General features: G+C 36.9%; 1 protein-coding gene across 13 annotated transcripts in view; it reads left to right on the top strand.

Moving 5' to 3' along the window:
* The window catches only part of HERC1 (HECT and RLD domain containing E3 ubiquitin protein ligase family member 1), a 187,240-nt gene that overhangs the window by 130,960 nt on the left and 35,502 nt on the right, over positions 1–20,778 (top strand). For 9 of the 13 annotated variants that reach the window (XM_049611706.1, XM_049611711.1, XM_049611705.1 and 6 more), the window contains 14 exons: positions 446–644; positions 2,884–3,044; positions 8,634–8,750; positions 8,953–9,184; positions 10,082–10,206; positions 11,157–11,377; positions 12,324–12,596; positions 13,349–13,397; positions 14,090–14,290; positions 14,916–15,090; positions 17,326–17,596; positions 17,729–17,942; positions 18,706–18,962; positions 20,063–20,190. In XM_049611706.1, the coding sequence (XP_049467663.1) occupies positions 446–644; positions 2,884–3,044; positions 8,634–8,750; positions 8,953–9,184; positions 10,082–10,206; positions 11,157–11,377; positions 12,324–12,596; positions 13,349–13,397; positions 14,090–14,290; positions 14,916–15,090; positions 17,326–17,596; positions 17,729–17,942; positions 18,706–18,962; positions 20,063–20,190 (2,623 nt within the window). The remainder of the gene's footprint in view (positions 1–445; positions 645–2,883; positions 3,045–8,633; positions 8,751–8,952; positions 9,185–10,081; positions 10,207–11,156; positions 11,378–12,323; positions 12,597–13,348; positions 13,398–14,089; positions 14,291–14,915; positions 15,091–17,325; positions 17,597–17,728; positions 17,943–18,705; positions 18,963–20,062; positions 20,191–20,778) is intronic. The other 4 variants (XM_049611715.1, XM_049611717.1, XM_049611710.1 and 1 more) reach the window with 3 other exon arrangements.

The following is a 20,778-nucleotide window of genomic DNA, read 5'->3' as shown; positions in this document are numbered from 1 at the left end:
GGGAGAGAGGGAGGGAGGGAGGGAGGGAGGGAGGGAGGGAGGGAGGGAGAGAGGAAATCCCAAGCAAGCTCCGAGCAATGAGCGCAGAGCCCAATGCATGTCTTGGTCTCAGGAATTGTGAGATCATGACTTGAACAGAAATCAGGAGGCAGTCTCTTGACTGACTGAGCCACCCAGGTGGCTTCTTTTTTGTTTTTAAGAGAACCTTCTTCTCTAAAAAAGAAAATTAATTACAAAAGTGTATTTATTAGTAGAGTCTGTAGTAAGGCTCGACAGTAGTGAATACAGGGTGTATATATGCAAGAACATTAAAAAAATATGTCGTAGAAATTGGCACTTAGGAAATATATTTAGAAACTTTTCATATTGTAAGTTTTTCATTTATATGTCACTTGTGAAAAAAACAAATCCTTACTACTTTCTTAATATTTACCTTGGTTTATAGAGATTGATCAACAAGCTGAAGAAAGTGACCAAGCCCAGCAGGCACAAACACCAGTTACCACTAGCCCATCAGCCTCGAGCACAACTTCCTTTATGAGCAGCTCGCTGGAAGACACCACAACTGCCACCACTCCAGTCACTGACACAGAAACAGTACCTGCATCTGAATCCCCAGGAGTGATGCCACTTAGTCTTCTCAGGTAGGGAAGTTGACCTTTAACATCTGCCGTATTGATGCCTATGATTCTGAACACGTGATTGTTCTGTCAGTGAAGAATGTGCCCAACTAAAGGCATTCTAGAGCTAGGAGGAACCTAAGAGATCATAAAGTCAAACCCATTTTGCTAAAGTTGGGAATGCCCCTCAAGTTAAATAACTTGCACAAGTCTCATAGCCAGTCGAGGGGTGGTCTGGATTTATCACCCATGCTGCTGACAGTCAGATAGTGTAGGAGTCTATCTCCTTATAATGATCTTTTCTTTTCTTTCAGCTAGGCTTTTGGATAGTTTTTTCCTCAAAAAGTAAATGCTTGTATTGAATATTAGAGCTTCAAGATGGAGGTCACTTCCATGAAAATAATTTTCTCTAGTTATTTCCCTTTTAAGCATAATTTCTTAATTATACTTTCATTCTTACTGTAAGATCAAACAAGTCTACTTTTCAAATGAAAGAGCCTGTCTTACAATAGATACTTCTTCAGCCAACCCTATTTTAGTAGGTTTGTAAATTCCAAATAACGTCTGAGTTTTCTTTTTGTTTCACTTTACCAGTTATATACACAAAATGAAAACTTCTAAGAGAAAATCATTAGGGAGGGACTATTTTGTGAGCTCCCTTAAGTAGGCCCTAAGTGAAATAAAGAGCAGTAGAATGGGTAGTCTCCCTTTTTCTTCTTTCTTTCCCCCCTTCCCATAATTGACAGGTTATTACCATTCCCATTGTGTAGGCTGACATCTTAGAGAGTAGGAGAGGGGCTATTACTGTAATGCTTGTCAATTTTTGGTGTCCACAGGAGCCACCTGGGAGGCTTTTTAAGGCTCTGGGACTGTAAAGTATCCCCCTGTCTCATTCAGTAGGTCTGGTGGGGCACAGTTTACATTCTAATTAAGGTTCCCCAGTGATTTTTTTTTTTTAAATGTTTGTTTTTGAGAGAGAGTGCGCATGTGCGCATAAGCCAGAGGGGAGCCAAGAGAGAGGGTTGTCACAGACGATCTGATCCGAGGGTGGGCTCTGCGCTGAAAGCAGAGAGCCTGATGCGGGCCTTGAACTCACGAACTGAGAGATTATGACCTGAGTCATAAGGGACCTGACCGGACCCTTAATGCAGTAGTCTTTAGCTCACACAACTGAGTTACTGCTCTGGTCTTGGGCAGGAAGAGTAATAATCCTAGCAGCTACCATTGCCCAGTCCTCACACATCCTAACTCTCTCACTTGATAACAGTTCCACGGGTGCTTCTGTTCAAGAAAGGAGGAAAAGAAGAATGATAGGATATTCTAATATGGTTTTTAATCCTTGTTGCCTTCCAAGCTGTGCAGTGTAGACATGGCATTCACTGGTAGAATAATATTCCCTTGCTCTCACAGGCATTCATAGACCTTGTGACTCCTCCTTTCTTCTCAGTCTTTGTTTGCCTGTTGTTGGCTGGGACTATATTAGAGCTGCTGTTGTCTCTGCCTGACTAAGCATCATTTAACACTAGAAAGATCAGGGAACAACTGCTGCCTGTGTGAATATCATGTATCAGTTATTTGACTGGGTAGACAGTATTTTTTGATGCTTAAAAGGGTTATTTTGTTGGACAAATCTGAAGAGTAGACAGTCAATGAGGACCTTCCTGGATTTTATTCTTAAGCCAGTGTGTGCCTTCTCAGCCTGAGGGGGCTGCCTCTCTTGTACCTTTCCCCCTCTACATGGCTGGCATACCATTCATATGCTGTTTTTCAGTTGTGTTAAGTGACTGGGCAGTTCTCTTTTCTTTCCATAACTTACCTATAGTCTATTACTTTGAATACATGTGAATAATTTCATGGCTAGCTAATAAATTTATATTTGAAGTAACTGTAATTTAGCTATCTTTAAAAGCCCTTATTCTTTAACTACTGTATACCTATCAAAATAACACTGTCATCTTCTTACAGTAGAAGGAAAGCTCCATGAAAGCAGGGATATTTTAAAAATCTATTTTATTAATTGCTGCCTTCCCCTCACCTGCTATGTTGCTGGCATTTTGCCAAACAAATGGTAACATTACTTTTATAGTAAATGTATTCTATGTGATAATGATTATTAAAATTGTTGGGAGTCTTTCTCCCCTCCTCCATTAAACCATAGCTAACTTAAAGTTTTCCAGGTTGAATATTTTTCTATAAGAAGACTGTGATGTATGTATTATTTTCTAATTGGATTTTTATGCTAACCATTATTGTTTTCTTAAAGGCAAATGTTCTCTAGTTACCCAACTACCACTGTACTTCCCACACGTCGTGCACAGACTCCTCCAATATCATCATTACCAACCTCTCCTTCTGATGAAGTAGGAAGAAGGCAAAGCTTAACTTCTCCTGATTCCCAGTCAGCAAGGCCAGCTAACCGCACAGGTGCGTGTGCTGTCATGCACTATGACACCCAGACCTCTTGGTATTCCTGATGTGTGGGACTTCATAACATGGGCATTCTGTTTTTTCTCATTGAAGGTAAAACAGTGATTTTGATTAAGGGTGATCTGCCCTATCAAACTAAATTGTCTTCTCTATTTTGAAGCTGTAGATTCATTTATGGCTAGTTGGGAGAGAAAGAGTATGCTCTACATCAGTCATACTAGACCCTTCTTATTTTCTGTTATAGGCATTTTTAGTGTTATGAATTTCCTTTCACCATTGCTTTTGCTGTAACCTCCACATTGTGAAATGCTGTGTTTCCATTTTCATTCATTCAGTTTAAAGTACTAATTTACCATGGATATCTTCTTTGACAATTTTGGTCATTTAGAAGTATGTTATTTTGTTTCCAGATCTTTAGGAATTTTTCAGATGTCTTTCTCTTACTAATTTCTAATTTCATTGTTATCAGAGAATGTATCTTGTATAATATGAATTCTTTTAAATTTATTGAGACTTATTTTATGGCCCAGAATATGGTCTGTTTTGGTAAATATTCCATGTGACTTGGAAAAAAATGTGTATTATGCTATTGTTGAGTGGAGTGTTCTGTAAATGTTTGGTCAGTCAAGGTAGTTGATTGTTTTTTCAAGTCTTCTTTATCTCTACTGATAAAGAAGTATCAGTAAATATCAGTATTTGGTCTACTTACTGTATCAATTATTGATAGAGTAGTGTTGAAATCTCTGCCTGTAATTGTGGATTTATTTCTCCTTTCATTTATCAGTTTTTGTTTCATGTCTTTTAAAACTCTCTTTGGGTACATAAATATTTAAGATTCTTATGTTTTCATAGTGAATTGACCTCTTTGTCATTACCAAGTGACTCTCTTTACTCCTGGTAATATTCTTTGTCCTTAAATCTGCTTTATCTGATATAAATATATTAGTGTTAGGATGGTATGTTGTCTCCCATCATTTTTGCCTTTTACTTTTTTGTGTCTTTATATTTAAAAGGGGCTTTGTAAAGGCAACCTATCATTGGGTCTTGCTTTTTTAATCCAACCTGGTATTCTCTATCTTTTAATTGGTGTGTGTAGACTGTTTACATTTAATGTGATAATTGGTAGGGTTGTGTTTAAATTTACCATCTTTCTGTTCACGTCGTCTGTTCCTTCTCTTTTCCTTCTGTTTCTGTCTTTTTGTTAAATTCATATTTTATATTATTTCATTTTACCTCCTTTGTTGGCTTATCAGCTATATGTGTATTTTTAGAGATTATTTTCAGGTCTATAGTATACATTTTTAATTATTACAGGCTCCTTTCAAGTACCACTTCATATATATTAAAAATTCTAACAATGGTATACTTTTATTTCCCCTTTCTTAGTCTTTGTACTTTTATCATACGTTTAATATATACATAGGTTATAAAGCCCATAACACATTGTTATTATTTTTGTTGTAAACAGCCAGTTGTCTTTGCAAGAAATTTGAAATCTAAAGTATGTATTTTATATTTACGCACATATTTATCAGGTCTTAGATTCTTTATTTCTTTATGTAGTTCCCAATTTCCATATGGTATAATTTCCTTCTGCTTTCCCTTTAACGTGTCTTGTAATGATCTGCTAGTGATGAGTTCTTTTGGCTCTTGTATATCTAAAAGAGTGTATTTCACCTTCATTTTTGAAAAATATTTTCTCTGGGTATAGAATTCTAGATTCACGATTTTTTTTCTTTCAGTGCTTTAAGATCCTCTGCTGTCTTCTGGCTTGCATGATAAGTTTTCTGTCATTCTAATCTTGATATAATATGCCTTTTTCTCTGGCTGCTTTTAAGATTTTTCTGTTTTATCACTAGGTTTAAGCAATTTTATTATGATCTGCCCTGATTTAGTTTTCTTGTGCTTGGGATTTATTGAGCTTGTTGGATCTGTGGATTTTTAGTTGTCTTTAAATTTGGACATTTTTAATTCATTATTTTTCAGACGTATTTCTGTTGTATAACTCCATTTCAGTGTCTATGGTTATGTGTATACAAGGCCACTTGAAGTTGTCCCACAGATCACTAATGCTTTGATTTTTTTTTAATATCTTTTTATTTATTTTTTATTGTTTATCTAATGTCTGTTTCCATTTTGTATAGTTTTTATTGTTGTGTCTTCTGGTCATTAATCTTTTCTCCTGCAGAATCAGATTTTCTCTCAGTCCCATCTAGTACTTTTCCATTCATACATTGTAAAGACAGTCTTCCATGTCTTTAACATGCTTATTAATCTTTTCTCTGCCTTATCAAATACATGGAATAACGGTCAGTTCTCACTATTAGGATAGTTATGTTCTATAAAGTCACTGTGAACACTGAATTAGTGAAAACTGAACCATTACTCCTAAGGGAGATATAAGGGTAGGTTTTTGTGAACTTCTGGTCACATTTTGTCAAGTATATAACCTTGTTTTATGTATGTTTCTATTTAAATACATTATATTTAATATATATTATTGATTCATTAGCATTGAACTCATGGCCAAGAGCACCATAACTCATGCCTGAATGAAATTTATGTGACACATACATTTTCTCCATAAGGCATATCGTAGCCTTCTTGGACTTAGAAACACTAGACAGGGGCTCCTGGTGTCTCAGTTGGTTAAGCGTCTGACTCTTGATTTCGGCTCTGGTCATAATCTCACAGTTCGTGAGATTGAGCCCCCAGCATTGGGCTCTGCACTGACACTGTGGAGCCTGCTTGTGGATTCTCTCCCCCTCTCTCTGCCTCTTCCCAGCTTGTACGCACACACTCTCTCTCTCTCTCAAAATAGATAAATAAACTTAAAAAAAAAAATAAACTAACAGCATTTCAGCACTATGCTTCATGGCCATTTTAAATAGTGAAGCCACCAACAAAAAGCACAAAACTGCAAAACACATAACACTAAATAGACCATGAAAAGGAGACTTGTTTACAGTCTCGGAGCTCAAACGAGAGTGTAAGCATCACCTGTTATACCTCAGCTAGGAACCAGTGTGTCAGGAGATTGAAATGTTTTTGTCACTGTGTGCATGTAAATTACTATGAAAGCACCACAAGTATTGATTTGGGAGTTACAAGTTAACTTTAATGAGTAGATGAATTTGCAAATATGGAATGCACAAATAATGAACATCAACTTTATACCTGTTTAAATATCATTCTCTTCTTAGCACGTATCTAATTTCTAGGTCTGTTTCTGTTGACTAATTTTTCTACTTATTTTGAATTATATTTTCTCGGGGTTTTTTTGGGGGGGGGATGTTTGGTGATTTTATATTGGTTACTAGACATTGTGAATTTTACCTTTTTGGGTGCTTGATAGTTTGTATTTATTTAAATATACTTTAACTTTGTTATAGGATACAGTTAAATTACTTGGAAATAATTTGATTCTTTCAAGCCTTCCTCTTAAGCTTTGTTAGGAGGGACCAGAACAGCCTTTAGCTTGGCTGAATTTTTCCCCACCACTGAACTAATACCTTTCTTAGTATTCTATCCAGTGCCTTGTGTATCGTAGTTCTTTCCTTCTGGTAACACAAATTCTTCCCAACCCTGTATGAGCCTCGAGGATTGTTCTGCCTGCTACTTTTTGGTAATTCCTTCCCTAGTTCTGGGTAGTTGCTGCATTAGCATCAGCTGAAGACTTGAGGGAAAAAGAAGGACCTTCTGTACATTTCTGAATTTTGCTTTTTGTGCAACTCTCTTCTTTCCATACAGCTTTCTCCTTTCTGGTGTTCTACCCTGTGAATGCTACCCATCTTGAATTCTTTACTTTTTTGTCCTCAGTTCAGAGAGGCCGCTGAGTTTAGCTTGAATTTGCCCTCCCTGAACTGCAGCTTGGAAATTCTCTCCAGCAAATATGCTGAGGCAATTGTATACCTCGCCTCATTTGATTTCCTTCTCTCAGAGGTCACTGTCCTACGTTGCCTGCCATCCAGTGTCTACAGACCATCATTTGATATATTCCATCTGTTCTTTTAGTTGTTAAGGTGAGGGTAAATCCAGTCTCTGTTATTCTATCATGGCTAGAAGCAGAAGTCCAACAAAAGTGTCAGGACTATTACCACTGTAGGAGTAGTGACATTTTTTAAGCAAAAATGAAAGTTGTCATTGTCCCTGCTTCCTTCTTTTTTCCTTCTTAATTGAATTCAAAAACCATTAAATGAGGCACAGGGCTTCTATCAGCACTGTCCACTGAAAGGACCTAGGAACAGTGATGCCTTAGTAGCAATAAACACACCTAGTGCCAAGATCCTGTCTTCTAGATACCATTCTCTACTAAAAGAGAACCCTATCTCCTGGTAGAAATGGCTGATTTCAGGGTTAAGTATGAGATGAGCCTAGAATATCTTGTGCCAGAAAGTGATAAATTGCTCAGAGAATTATGGGCACATGCCTCAAGGATATAGAAACTAGATTGAAGGGACATCTAGCCAAATCTGGAATGTTTGGGGCATCAAAATAAATAATCATTGTTATAATAACATCTAATAACCCACAAATACAATGAAAATCTCTACTGATGGAGAAAGGAGACTGATAAATCTGAAAGCAATGATGGAATTAGAAAATCTTTATTTGTCAACCATCATCATCATCATCATCATAATAATAAATAATTCAGCCAATAAACATTAATGGATGTTAGTGAGTCTCACCTTGATGAGGAATGGGCTATTTACATATAATTCCTCCCAACAAATATTTATTACAAAGGGAGGAAAAAAAAAAGAGTACCTTTTTTAGTTAATCAGGAGATAAACTAGCAGATACCAGCTTAACTCAGGTGATCAAAGTTAGCATCACCAGCAATGGGACAAGTTGAAATTATGTACCATCTAGTAGAATGTAATGAGAAGAAGGCAGAATCAGTTTTGTATTCCTGCCAAAAAGCACGTGAAGAAACATCAGACAAACCCAAATTGAGGGTCTTCCTATCATATAGCTGGCCTGTAATCTTAAAAGTATCAAAGTGATTGAAGGAGACTGAAGAGATCTGAAAACTAAATGGAAGGGTGATAATCCTGGATTGGACCCTGCTGTAAAGAACATTGTCAGGAGTTCTGGTGAAACTAGAATGAGATCTGGATTAGATAGATATTAACATTGTTAATTTCTGGACTTTGAGACTGTGTTATGCAAGACAGTGTCCTTATTTGTAGGAGTTAATTAACTGTTAGAGTATTCAAGGGAGTTGAAGCATCATGTCTGCTACTTACTCTCCAGTGGTTCATGGGTGAAAGAATTCTTTTGTACTATGCTTGCAAATTTCTCTTAAGTCTGAAATTTTTTGTAAGTTAGAAACTATTTCAAAGTAAGAAAACATTTAATATTTTTTTCAGCAGCTTTGTTTTATGTTAGCTTTATGAAAAACCTTAAAAAGCTGTAACAAAATCCCATTTAGTTCCACATTTAGTGAATTCTGAATAGAATAAAATTTCAATAAATGTAGACAGTATTAGGAAATTGGGGACTTAACAGTTACTATAAGGACACTTTTTACTCATAGTATGTACTGATATTTAGGACTTTACTCTCTTTCTTTTGTTTCAGCCTTGTCAGACCCAAGCAGCAGACTTTCAACTTCTCCTCCTCCTCCAGCAATTGCAGTACCCTTGCTGGAGATGGGGTTCTCTCTCCGGCAGATTGCCAAAGCCATGGAAGCCACAGGTAGGATAAGTTTTTAATATATCAGTATATACATATAGGAGAAGCCCGATATTATAGAGGGTGACACATTGTTTTAAGAGACCATAAAACTTTTTAATAGCAGATTTAGTTATAATGGTGTCATAGCAGACACTCTTAAATTGATGCCATGAATAATTATGTTGCCCAAAATCAGTATCATACTTTTTTTTCACCTGTTCAGGTGCTCGAGGAGAGGCTGATGCCCAGAACATCACTGTCCTTGCCATGTGGATGATAGAGCACCCTGGGCATGAGGATGAGGAGGAACCCCAGCCAGGCAGCACAGCTGACTCAAGACACGGAGCAGCTGTCCTAGGCAGTGGTGGGAAATCAAATGATCCCTGTTATTTGCAGTCACCAGGAGACATACCATCAGCTGATGCTGCTGAAATGGAAGAAGGCTTTAGTGAAAGGTGAGAGTCCAGTTTCCGTACTTGTTTTATGCGTTATAAATGGTGCTTCCAAGTGTCCCATTTATTTCCCTTCATAGATGCTTTTAATGGTTTGTAAAGCTGTTAACTAGAGGTGTATGAAAAGATGGACGTTTCGCTTACAAGTTTATGTTTCTGTGAAGCGTAAAAATGATATGACAAGTCTTGAATGGATGTTTTTGTAGAAAATAGGTAATAATTTTTACTTGAAATTAAACTGAAAAGAAACAATTAAAACAAGTTTATTCTGAAATAAACATTCTGATAAAATAATTCTCCTTTATAAATGATATAGAATGTTAATTTTAATATTAGAAATTGATTTAATGGATTTGGTTACCAAAGCTTGTGTCTTATATGCAGGCTTGTTTCTGACAATCTCAGTGGATATTTTCATAACTTTGAAATACGTTTCTCGTAGGCAGGGATTGTCATTTCATTTCAAATTTTAAGTGTTGAATCATTTAGAATTTAGTTAAGACCATTGATCTCTTTTGGATCTGAACATGCATTAAGCACCATTCCCTTGTTGGCATAATTCAAAATCAGGTAAGGGCACTTGACTAGCTTAGTTGGTAGAGTGTGTGACTCTTGATCTCAGGACCATGAGTTCAGGTTCTATGTTAGGTGTAGAGCCTACTTAAATAAATAAAAGTAAAAAAAAAAAAAAATAGGTAAAATTACTGCTTAGGGCAATATGACATATTTATAATTTAGGAGCTTTACCAAAGACAAGCTATGTTTCAGTTTTATCATAAATATATTTTATTCTTGGTAATATTTGGAGGAAAAAGCAAGACCATAAGTAAGCTTGTGCCTGTGCTTTCCATTTATGATGGTTCTTAAAGATCTGTGTTGCTTTTAAATTTGCACTTGTAGCGCTGATAATCTGGACCATGCAGAGAATGCAGCTTCTGGAAGTGGACCACCAGCTAGGGGTCGCTCAGCAGTAACAAGAAGGCACAAGTTTGATTTAGCTGCTCGCACATTGCTAGCAAGAGCAGGTAATTATATGTTTCACATCCTTCTATTGGTGAAAGTCGTATAGTTTATATTTTAAAGTCAGTGTGAAAGCAGCATTAAAGAAGATGAACTAATGATACTAAGTACTCAGTTCCTCCACATTAACAGAGTAGCTATTTGCATTTTTCTTCCTGTTTACATAATTTTGCATTGAAATCACAGCATACTTTCATAAATTTATTTTTAAGCTCCCTCTGGGTACAGAAGTCTATACTGGTTACTTGTAGATACTGAGGTATTTCATAAATGCTGTCTCTGCCCTCGAGCTGTTTATACTTTAAGAAGTGAAGATGAATGTTTAAAATGTCACATTAATATTAAGAAGGAGCTAAAAAGAGCACTGTGCTAAAGTGGTCACTGGCTTTTCTGATGTACTCTGTGGACCTTAGGACAAAACTACTAGGTAGGGCCCCAGAAAAGCAAAAGTAAATTTCATTGTTACATTAGTAAATACTTCTGGGATTATGCTCTAGACATGTGAAGTGTAATTTATAGGGAACATATTTTCTAAACTAAAAACTAGGATGTGTGACTTGTCAAAATGGTGTTTGATTTTTGAACTATTAAAACATAATTTTTCAGTAATTTATAGTAATAGTGAGAAGTTAAGACTGAACTAGAAAATACAGGATGTGTACTTAATATATAATGACTGATTTTTTTAAGTAACCCTAAAAGAATAATAACAGCTCACATTTACTGAGTGTTTTCCATATTACATTATGAAGTATTTTACATGGATTATCTTACTTAAACCTGTTAACAGCCCTGTGAAGTATGAGTGCTATTACCCCATTTTATAGAAGAAGAATCACACATGATAGGTCAGATTTTATGTTTATGGTCTGGAATCCAGGCAGTTAAGAACTGGTGAAATATTCAGAATTACTTTATGCATGTAAATAAAATGCCTTTTTTGTTTTGTTCTGAGCGGGGTTATACCGCTCTGTGCAGGCCCACAGGAATCAAAGTCGGAGAGAAGGAATATCTTTGCAACAAGACCCAGGGGCGTTGTATGACTTTAATTTAGATGAGGAATTGGAAATTGATCTTGATGATGAAGCAATGGAAGCTATGTTTGGACAAGACCTGACCAGTGACAATGATATTCTGGGAATGTGGATCCCAGAGGTACTGGATTGGCCTACCTGGGTGTGTGTGATTGCAGCGGGGGCTGCTCTGACTTATTTTCCTGCCCTCCTGTTCATAGAGCTTACTAATAACAGCCTTGCCTAGAGTTGTAACACTCTGAAAAGTCTTAGATCTCATCCTAAAGTTTGGGGCTCTAATGCTTAAGGTTACTTTGATACCTACAAACTAAAAAGAAAAAGCGTCTCTTGCTTTCTCTGTATGATTTTATCGTTTCCCTCCCCAGACTAGATGAATAGAGCCATATTTTGTTAATATTTGATTGTAATGTCAAAGATAGATTACAAAACTGGCATCAGTTCTTAGCTCTTCTGGGTGTATAACATGGCTGCTGTGCTCACCTTTCTATCTGAATGCATGCTCTTCTCCTTCATAGGTTCCATTTAATCACTGTAGTGCCTCATTCTAAGAACCAGTGCCACCTAGGTCTTGTAACTACCTCCATCCAGGGGCAGGGTACATGGTGGGTTTGTATGTTTTCATTGTTTAGCATTATGCTTTTGTAGCGGGGAGCGTGAAAATTTCACAGGTCTGAATCCTGTAGAAAAGAGCATCTACTATATTAAGTTAATAAGATAAATGAATCCTAATGACTTCTTAGAAATTCAGATAATAGATATGCATGTTATGACCAGATGTAAAGTAGGTTTATTAGAGGGATTTTTAAAAAGCCATTTGAGATAGCGCTAATTGTCATTTTTATTAACTCTTCTCAGTAGGAGAGTGAGTTAATTTTATTATAACTTATTAGATTGAGAAAGAGCAAGGAACACCTTGAGATCATGTGATCTAAATTCTGATTTGAAAGAAATTTGTTATGTAACATTAATGAAAATCCTGCAAATGTTCCAACATGCGTAAACAAAGTTATTAATTTAACATATAAATATCTACCTCTTCTTAATTTTATGTTAAATTGACTAATGATTTGATATAAAATTTTGTGCAGCATGTTTGTGAGTCTGAAGACAGGGAAGAAGTGGTGGTGTGTGAACTGTGTGAGTGCAGTGTCGTCAGCTTCAACCAGCACATGAAGAGAAATCACCCAGGCTGTGGGCGCAGTGCAAACCGCCAGGGCTATCGCAGCAACGGCTCCTATGTGGATGGCTGGTTCGGTGGTGAATGTGGGAGTGGAAATCCATACTACCTGCTCTGCGGCAGCTGCAGGGAAAAGTACTTAGCCCTGAAGACCAAATCCAAGACAACAAGTTCTGAAAGGTACCTTGAAATTGCGTAGATATCCAGACCCCCTCTGAATGAAGAGTATAAAGTATCTCTCATCAAGACGTGGGAATTAAAGCTTATTTTAACGTGAAGAGTTACATTTAACCTTTCCCTAAGTCCAATGACTGCTGAATTGGGGGCAGGAAGGATGAAGGTGGTTGAGGAATTCATGTTTTGCCAGAGCTGGGATCCTGCAGTCCATGGCAGCAGGTTTTTGACTGGAGTTTGACTCTATGAACCTTCAACTTGTTGGCAGGCAAGTTGCCTTAAGGCAGGACCCTTGCCTTAACCTTCAGGAGGCTTATGGTCAATTTTTTCATTGTGTTTTTCACTCTGTTTTTGTTTGACATCTTAATTAAGATCTTTTTGGTGATTAAAAAAAAAATAGACTGTTTAGATTAAATTGAGCTTCCGTGAAAATATTACTTCTTTATATCCTTGAATAGCAATTAATCTGTAGTGAGCAGGGCTTTTGCCCTTACTGTCAACTATTAAAATCTTTAAGGTGGTCTGGACGAGTGTTGTAGGTGACCTAGAAACCCCCCCAGTAACTTGGTAAAATGATCATTGATTTTGTAAGCATGTGTGTACCTACATACCAGTAGTTTTTCTTAGCCCATAACCTGAAACACTTTATTTTGTGTTGCTTTATTAATGACCTTTTAAAATGTTCTAATGACTTAATTTGCATTTTTGGGTACTAACTGTTTTGTATAAAAATACAATGTTCTTCATGTTTGGTGCAGGTACAAGGGACAAGCTCCAGATCTAATTGGCAAGCAGGACAGTGTGTATGAAGGTAGTTGTTTTGAGAGCTTCTTTATTTTACATGTATTTTTGTATATACCTTCTGCTTAACATCTGTTACTAAAATTTACTTTATGTGTATGTGTTGGTATTTAAGTACATATTAACTTAAAACTTTCTCTGAAAAGTTAAAGGTAGTTTGAAAGCAACAGCCCTAGTTTTAAAAATCAAAGGGAAAGGACCTGGGTTCAAATATTAGCTTTACCACAGAATGTTAATTTCTGTGTGGCATATATTTTTTTCGAAGTAGGGAAAGTATGGAGTACATTTTGAATTTCCATCCTGATTGAGGAAAGTAAAAAGTACAAAACTGATGACAGCGTGAATTTATACGGAGCATTCATTTACTTCAAATAACTGATTCTCTAATGATTGTGGATAGCATTAAGAACTCTTTGTTGGCCCTGTAACAATAGCTTTTATTAGCTGAAACCTTCATTACCAGCTGTAACATTTGCTGTTGCTTTAGGTGGGTTTGACTCAGACTCCCTTTCCCTTAGACTCTCACTATGTTTCAGGGAGTGCAGTTTGGTTGGGTCACCAGGAGATGGTGCCATAGCATATTTTGTGGGCACTGGGCTTTCAGTCCATCTGCATTTTAGACATATCTCACAGTAACCGTTGCCAGCAGAGTTACTTCATGTTTATATCCACATACCATAAATTTATTTATTTAAATTCCAGAAGACTGGGACATGTTAGATGTTGATGAAGATGAAAAGCTAACAGGTGAAGAAGAATTTGAATTACTTGCTGGACCACTTGGTTTAAACGACCGACGCATTGTACCAGAACCAGTTCAGTTCCCTGACAGTGATCCCTTGGGAGCATCAGTAGCAATGGTAACAGCTACCAACAATATGGAAGAGACTCTAATGCAAATAGGTAAACTGAAATGATAATTGGTATTGATTTTTTAGAGTCTGTATTAATTTGTTTCTTAGACTGGATAAATAGTAATACAACATTGTTCCACCCCGTCAAGTATCCTTAGCTAGTTGTTTGAACATTTTCAAGGTATAAGGTAATATTTTTCATTTTTTGCTTTTATGAAATGCCGAAGTAATAAAAAGAAAATTTATAAAATATGAGTATGATTTTTTTTAAAGAAAATAGGGAAATCCTGGAACTGACTAAAACCAATTTTGCAGTCTTTTTTTTTTATGTGCATGAAAGGGTATGGGTAACTTTTGCTCTCGGGAATACAAAATAAAGAATTAGTATTTTTTTATTGATGACTCAGCCCTTTCTGTATACTTAAAGCATATTTTAAAAACTGTATCTTTTCTGTGTCTGTTATATATAATATGATATATGAACAAAATAAAACCAAAAAAATTTAAGGAACATATATAACAGGTTATTGCCTTAGAACTGTCTCTTTCTCCCAAGGAATTTTCTGTGTAACAAAGTCCAAATGAACAAAACACATTGGTTTGCTGTGTTTCCTTGCAGCCCAGAACGTAGATAGAATGGGAAAATTTTTCAGTGCTCTGGATATGTTTTTCAGGTTGCCATGGCTCTGTAGAAAAGAGTTCCTCTGGAAGAATAACACTAGGTGAGCAGGCCGCTGCCTTAGCAAACCCTCATGACCGGGTGGTGGCTTTAAGGAGAGTGACTGCTGCTGCTCAGGTTCTTCTGGCAAGAACCATGGTAATGAGAGCTCTGTCTCTTCTCTCGGTCAGGTAAGAATTATCTTGTGTCAGGTGATGCTAAGTTAGTTCCTAGTATGTATTAGACAGGAGTTTAGTATTGTTTGGGAGGATGAGATAGAATTTTTAGAGCCTTGAGTATCTAGGTTGTCAAATGAAAGAAGTTGGAGATAGTCATCATTGTTATTCATTCATCCAGTTGGTAAATACTTAGCTCTTTTTAGGTAGAAAATAAGAGTATTATAGTAGCTGAGTAAACTGCAAACATTTTTAATTTTATTATCTGAAATGAGAAACTAAAGCTTTCAATCCATTTGATGCAGGATAAAATCAAAAGGTTGAATGAATTTTCTGCAAAATTGACCCAACTGTGTAGCTATTTCAACCTGCAGATTCCATCATGGAGACTCCTGCCATGTTCATACTGTAGAATGTAATATTAAAAAAGGAAGAGAGCCAAGAATACCTAAAAGACATCCATTTAAGAAATGGTTAAGCAGGGGCGCCTGGGTGGCTCAGTCACTTAAGCGTCTGACTGTTGGTTTCGCCTCAGGTCATGATCTCACGGTTTCATGTGAGTTCGAGCCCCACGTTGGGCTCCATGCTGACAGTGCAGAGCCTGCTTGGGATTCTCTGTCTCCCTCTCTGTGCCCCTCCCCCACTTGCACTATCTCTGTATCTCTCAAAAATAAATAAATAAACTTAAAAAAAAAGAATTGTTGAGTAGAGGTATATAAAAGTAAATCAGTGAAGACAGAAGGACCCTGAAATAAAAATTCAAAAATAGATGAGACTCTGGTATTGGATAGTGGAGAACAGAATTTAGAAACTGACCCACACATATAGATAAACACTTGGTGTATGGTTTGATTTATGATAATGTTTGTATGGCAGAACAATGAGGAAAGCATGTCTCCTCACTAACTTGGGCTTAGGTCACATGGTTTATTCAACAGGAAAAAGTGAGTCTTGGCCCCAACCTCACACTATATAAGACAAATATTTCCAAGTGGCTCTTAGATCTAAATGTGAAAGATAAATCAATAATGTTTCTCTAAGGTAGGAAGAATTTATTCTCAGTCTTGGGATAGGTGCAGTTTTCTTAAGTGAGTCACAAAAACCATTCATCATCAAGAAAAAGATTGATAAATTGAACTACATTAAAAAAGAACTTCTCTTCAGCAAAAGTCATTAAGAAAATAAAAAGTCAGAAAGTAAAAAAAATGAGCCACTTAATGGGAGAACATATGAACAATGCATATAACCAACAGAACATGTAATGAATTTCTACAAATCCATGAGAAGAAGAGACAACCCATAGAAGAAGTGGGCAAAATGCAAAATAATACAAGAGGATCTCCAAATGGCCAGTAAACATGGAAAATAAGGTCTTCAGCCTCATTAGTCTTCAGAGAAATGAAAATGGAAAACCAGTGAGATACAAATACACCTATTAGAAAGGCTAAAATGGAAAAGACTGGTGGGAAAATGTGAGCACCTAGAAAATGTGGAACACCCAGAACACACTGCCAGTAAGGAAGTGAATTGGTACAGCTACTTTGGAAAACCGTTCAATAGTACCAACCAAAGGTGAATATGAACATACTCTATCACCTAGAAAGCTACTCCTGGGTATATATTCGGCAGAAATGCTTCTATATGTGCACCAGAAGACATAAGCAAGAACTTCATGGCACTGCTATTTATAATAGCCCCATGCTAGAAACCACCTAATTGTCATCTGTATGGAGAAATGAATTATGGTAGATTTTATTAATATGTCAATGAAAAAGAGTATCTACTGCTATAATGCAACAACGTGGATGAGTCTTAAAAGAAGCCAGACACAAAAGATTACAGACTTTATCTTATTTATATAAAGTTCAAAACAGGCAAAACTGATACATGACTTAAAAAGTCAGTGGTATTCGTTACTTTTAGGGGTCTAGTGACTGAGAAGAACCCAAGCAGGCTTCTTAGGTGTTGGCTATGTTGGTCCTGTTTGTGAAAACTCACAGTTGGTGAACTTTCTTGTGTATTATACTTAGTTATACTTCCAAGTTCATGAAATTAAAATAAAATAATTAAAATCTTAACAGTTTCCAGCTTAATATTTTTTGACTTATCTTAAGATACATATGGCTAGTAATATTGCAGCTTGACTTTTATTTTAGTTATTGGTACTTTGGCTGATAGGTGGGGCTCCCAGTGGTCCCTTCAGAAATCTGTTTTCTTTATCCATCTGAAGTGTTTTTTCTTTCTTGGCAGTGGTTCCAGCTGTAGCCTGGCTGCTGGCCTGGAATCTCTGGGGCTTACAGATATCCGAACACTGGTTCGGTTAATGTGCTTGGCCGCAGCAGGGAGAGCTGGCCTTTCTACCAGCCCTTCTGCCATGGCAAGCACCTCAGAACGCTCACGAGGCGGGCACAGCAAGGCCAGTAAGCCCATCTCTTGCCTGGCCTATCTGAGCACAGCAGTGGGATGTCTGGCATCAAACACTCCTAGTGCTGCCAAACTCCTGGTGCAGTTGTGTACACAGGTAAGCTGGTTTTCAGTGCTTTTCGTGTTGCGTTATTTCTGACCAATTCTTAAAGAGCCTTTTGAGGTGAAATCTTTTTGTTCCAAAATTATATGTAAAAATTAAACCTGTTTGTTCCAATTGCCTCTTCAGAACTTGATTTCTGCTGCAACAGGTGTAAATCTAACCACGGTCGATGATCCAATTCAGCGAAAGTTTCTACCCAGCTTTCTCCGAGGAATTGCTGAAGAGAATAAGCTTGTAACCTCCCCAAACTTTGTTGTAACTCAGGCCCTTGTGGCATTACTAGCAGACAAGGGGGCCAAACTGAGACCTAACTATGATAAATCTGAAGTTGAAAAGAAAGGTAAGTTTCATATCATTTACCATTTTAAATATACAGTCTTGTAATCAATTTGATGTGTGCTTTTTAAAACGTGTTTTAGAGTTGTTGTAAGTGATAAATTACATAGCGTCATGTATACTTCTTAAGTTCAGATCATAAAAAACTACATGGATCCTTTCTCATGGTGCATGGAAACAGATATTAGAAAATGTACCAAATTAATCTTGGTTTGATTATTCTATTAGATTATGGTTTGAATCACAATAGATAATAATCTTGGTTAGGTGTCCTTAATAAAATTTATGTAAAGATACGGTTATTTTTCTCTTTGTCATAAGATGATAACAGTTTGAAGGGACTCCTTAATCACTATTGTCTCTACCCTTCTCTTCATCAGGACCATTCGGCCAAGATAGATGGGCTTTGGGATCTATCAGCCCAGCCTCTTGACTGGCTGTTATGATCACTTTTGAGCAGCAAAAGCCAAACTCTTACTTTTTAGGGCATGCTGTCTCTGCCCTGGCTTTGAAATTATTTCTGATGCATTCTGAATATGTGTGTACTTAGAGCAAAGAGTCTTGGTGTATATAAATGTATATTTGCAATGAATCAGATTTATTAGAGAATGTGATAGGAGATAAATGCTTTATACCTTGTATGCATATCTTAGTGAATTGATTGATTGCAAAAGTGCTAATTTTTAAAAGATATGGGTTAACCCATTTTTTTTGTTTACCACCACCAGCTCTTACCTGGGCATCATTTCATTGTTTTGTTTAAGCAGGTTTAACTGCCCAATTGTATGCCCATCCTTCCTATGATCCTTCTGCTGTAGGCCCTCTGGAGCTGGCTAATGCCCTGGCAGCCTGCTGCCTCTCCTCCAGGCTGTCCTCACAGCATAGGCAATGGGCTGCTCAACAGCTTGTGCGCACTCTTGCTGCACATGACCGCGACAACCAAACTACTCCCCAAACACTCGCTGATATGGGAGGAGATCTCAGGAAATGCTCCTTTATCAAGTTGGAGGCTCATCAAAACAGAGTATGTATTTTGAGCCCTAAGTATGTTAATCACCTTATGTAAGATGAAATAGTTTCTGCCCTTCTCTGAGAGCTTAGATCTTAAGTGTCTCTCTCTCTCTGCCTCGTGCACACACATGCACAATTACCAATATTTGTCTAGTAGTTACCAGCTTTCTTTTCTCTGTATGTTGGGTTGACATAGTAGTGTACAAATAGAAAAATCAGATGGGGGATGAGAAGAAAACCAAGGGAATTACCTCACAAAGATGAGGGCTTATATGTGCAAGAGGAGAAGAAATTGTTAACCGCTGTGTTAATCTAACTTACCAGACCCTTGAGCATTGACAAGGGCAGTTTAGGAAATGAAGACTGACTTCCGTTATTACCACTTTAAAAGTCACTTCTTAGTCTGTGTTGTTTATTTTGTACAACATATGTTGAAATATTTATACTTTATTGAATTAAATAAACATGTTTAGTAAAGATTCTCATAGGTCTGCAATAACTCAAATGAGTTTAGGCATAGTACTTTAAAGCCATACAAATAGATGTATGTTTACAAGCCAATTAGGAAAGAGTGAAACCATGTATATTATGCTATAACATGAATATTTTTCTTTTACAATTTTCTGGTAGATTATTTTTTAATTTGATAGATATAGAATGGCAAAATCATTTGAATCAAAACTTGCTCAAAAATGTTGGACTTTGTCAGAATGAAATCTTGCCATTTGCAACAACATGGCTGGAGCTGGAGAGTATAATGCTAAACAAAATAAATTAATCAGAGAAAGATAATACCATGATTACACTCATATGTGGAATTTAAGAAACAAAACAAACGAATAAAGGAATAAAAAAGAGACCAGCCAAAGAGTGGACTCTTAACTCTAACAGAACTCTGTAGAGAAGGTTACCAGAAGGGAGGTGGGTGGGAGTGTGAGTGAAATAGGTGAAGGGGTTAAAAGTACACTAATCATGATGAGCACTGAGTAATGTATAGGATTGTTGAATCACTACATTGTGCACCTGCAATTAATATAACACAGTATATTAACCATACTAGAATTAAAATAAAAAACTTAATTAAAAATCATTGGACTTTTTCAACCTTTCTAGGTGATGACTTGTGTTTGGTGTAATAAAAAAGGACTTTTGGCTACAAGTGGCAATGATGGTACCATCCGGGTATGGAATGTTACTAAGAAGCAATATTCACTGCAACAAACCTGTGTGTTCAACAGATTGTGAGTGCTAACATCAGCTCTCATGTGTAACATTTAAAATAAGAGAATCCTAAACATGCTTCATCTTGGTTGTGTTAATGTAATCACAGTGTCATTAAAAGTTATTACAATTTTTCTTTTATTTTTTTCTTAATTTTAATTTGTTTTATTTTTTAGAGAGCAAGAGCCAGGGAGGGGGCAGAGGGAGAGAAAGGGAAAATTAAAAAAAAAATTTTTTTAATGTTTATATTTGAGAAAGAGAGGGAGACAGAGAACAGGTGAGGGAGGGGTGGTCGGGGGGGGAAGACACAGAATCCGGAACAAACTCCAGGCTCTGAGCTGTCAGCACAGAGCCTGATGTGGGGCTTGAACCCACAAACTGGGAGATCATGATCTGAGCCGAAGTCAGATGCTCAACCAACTGAGCCATCCAGGTGCCCTGATTAAGTTTATTTATTTTGAGAGCACGGGAGAGGCAGAGATAGAGAGAGAGAGAGAGAGAGAGAGAGAGAGAGAGAGAGAGAGAAAGAGAGAGAGAGAGAATCCCAAGTAAGCTTTGCACTATCAGCGCAGAGCCCAACATGGGGCTCAATCCCACAAACTGTGAGA

This window comes from Panthera uncia, assembly GCF_023721935.1.
Source record: "Panthera uncia isolate 11264 chromosome B3 unlocalized genomic scaffold, Puncia_PCG_1.0 HiC_scaffold_1, whole genome shotgun sequence".
NCBI lineage: Eukaryota > Metazoa > Chordata > Mammalia > Carnivora > Felidae > Panthera > Panthera uncia.
Note: the sequence above shows the minus strand (reverse complement) of the source record. Positions and strands in the feature narration are given on the sequence as shown.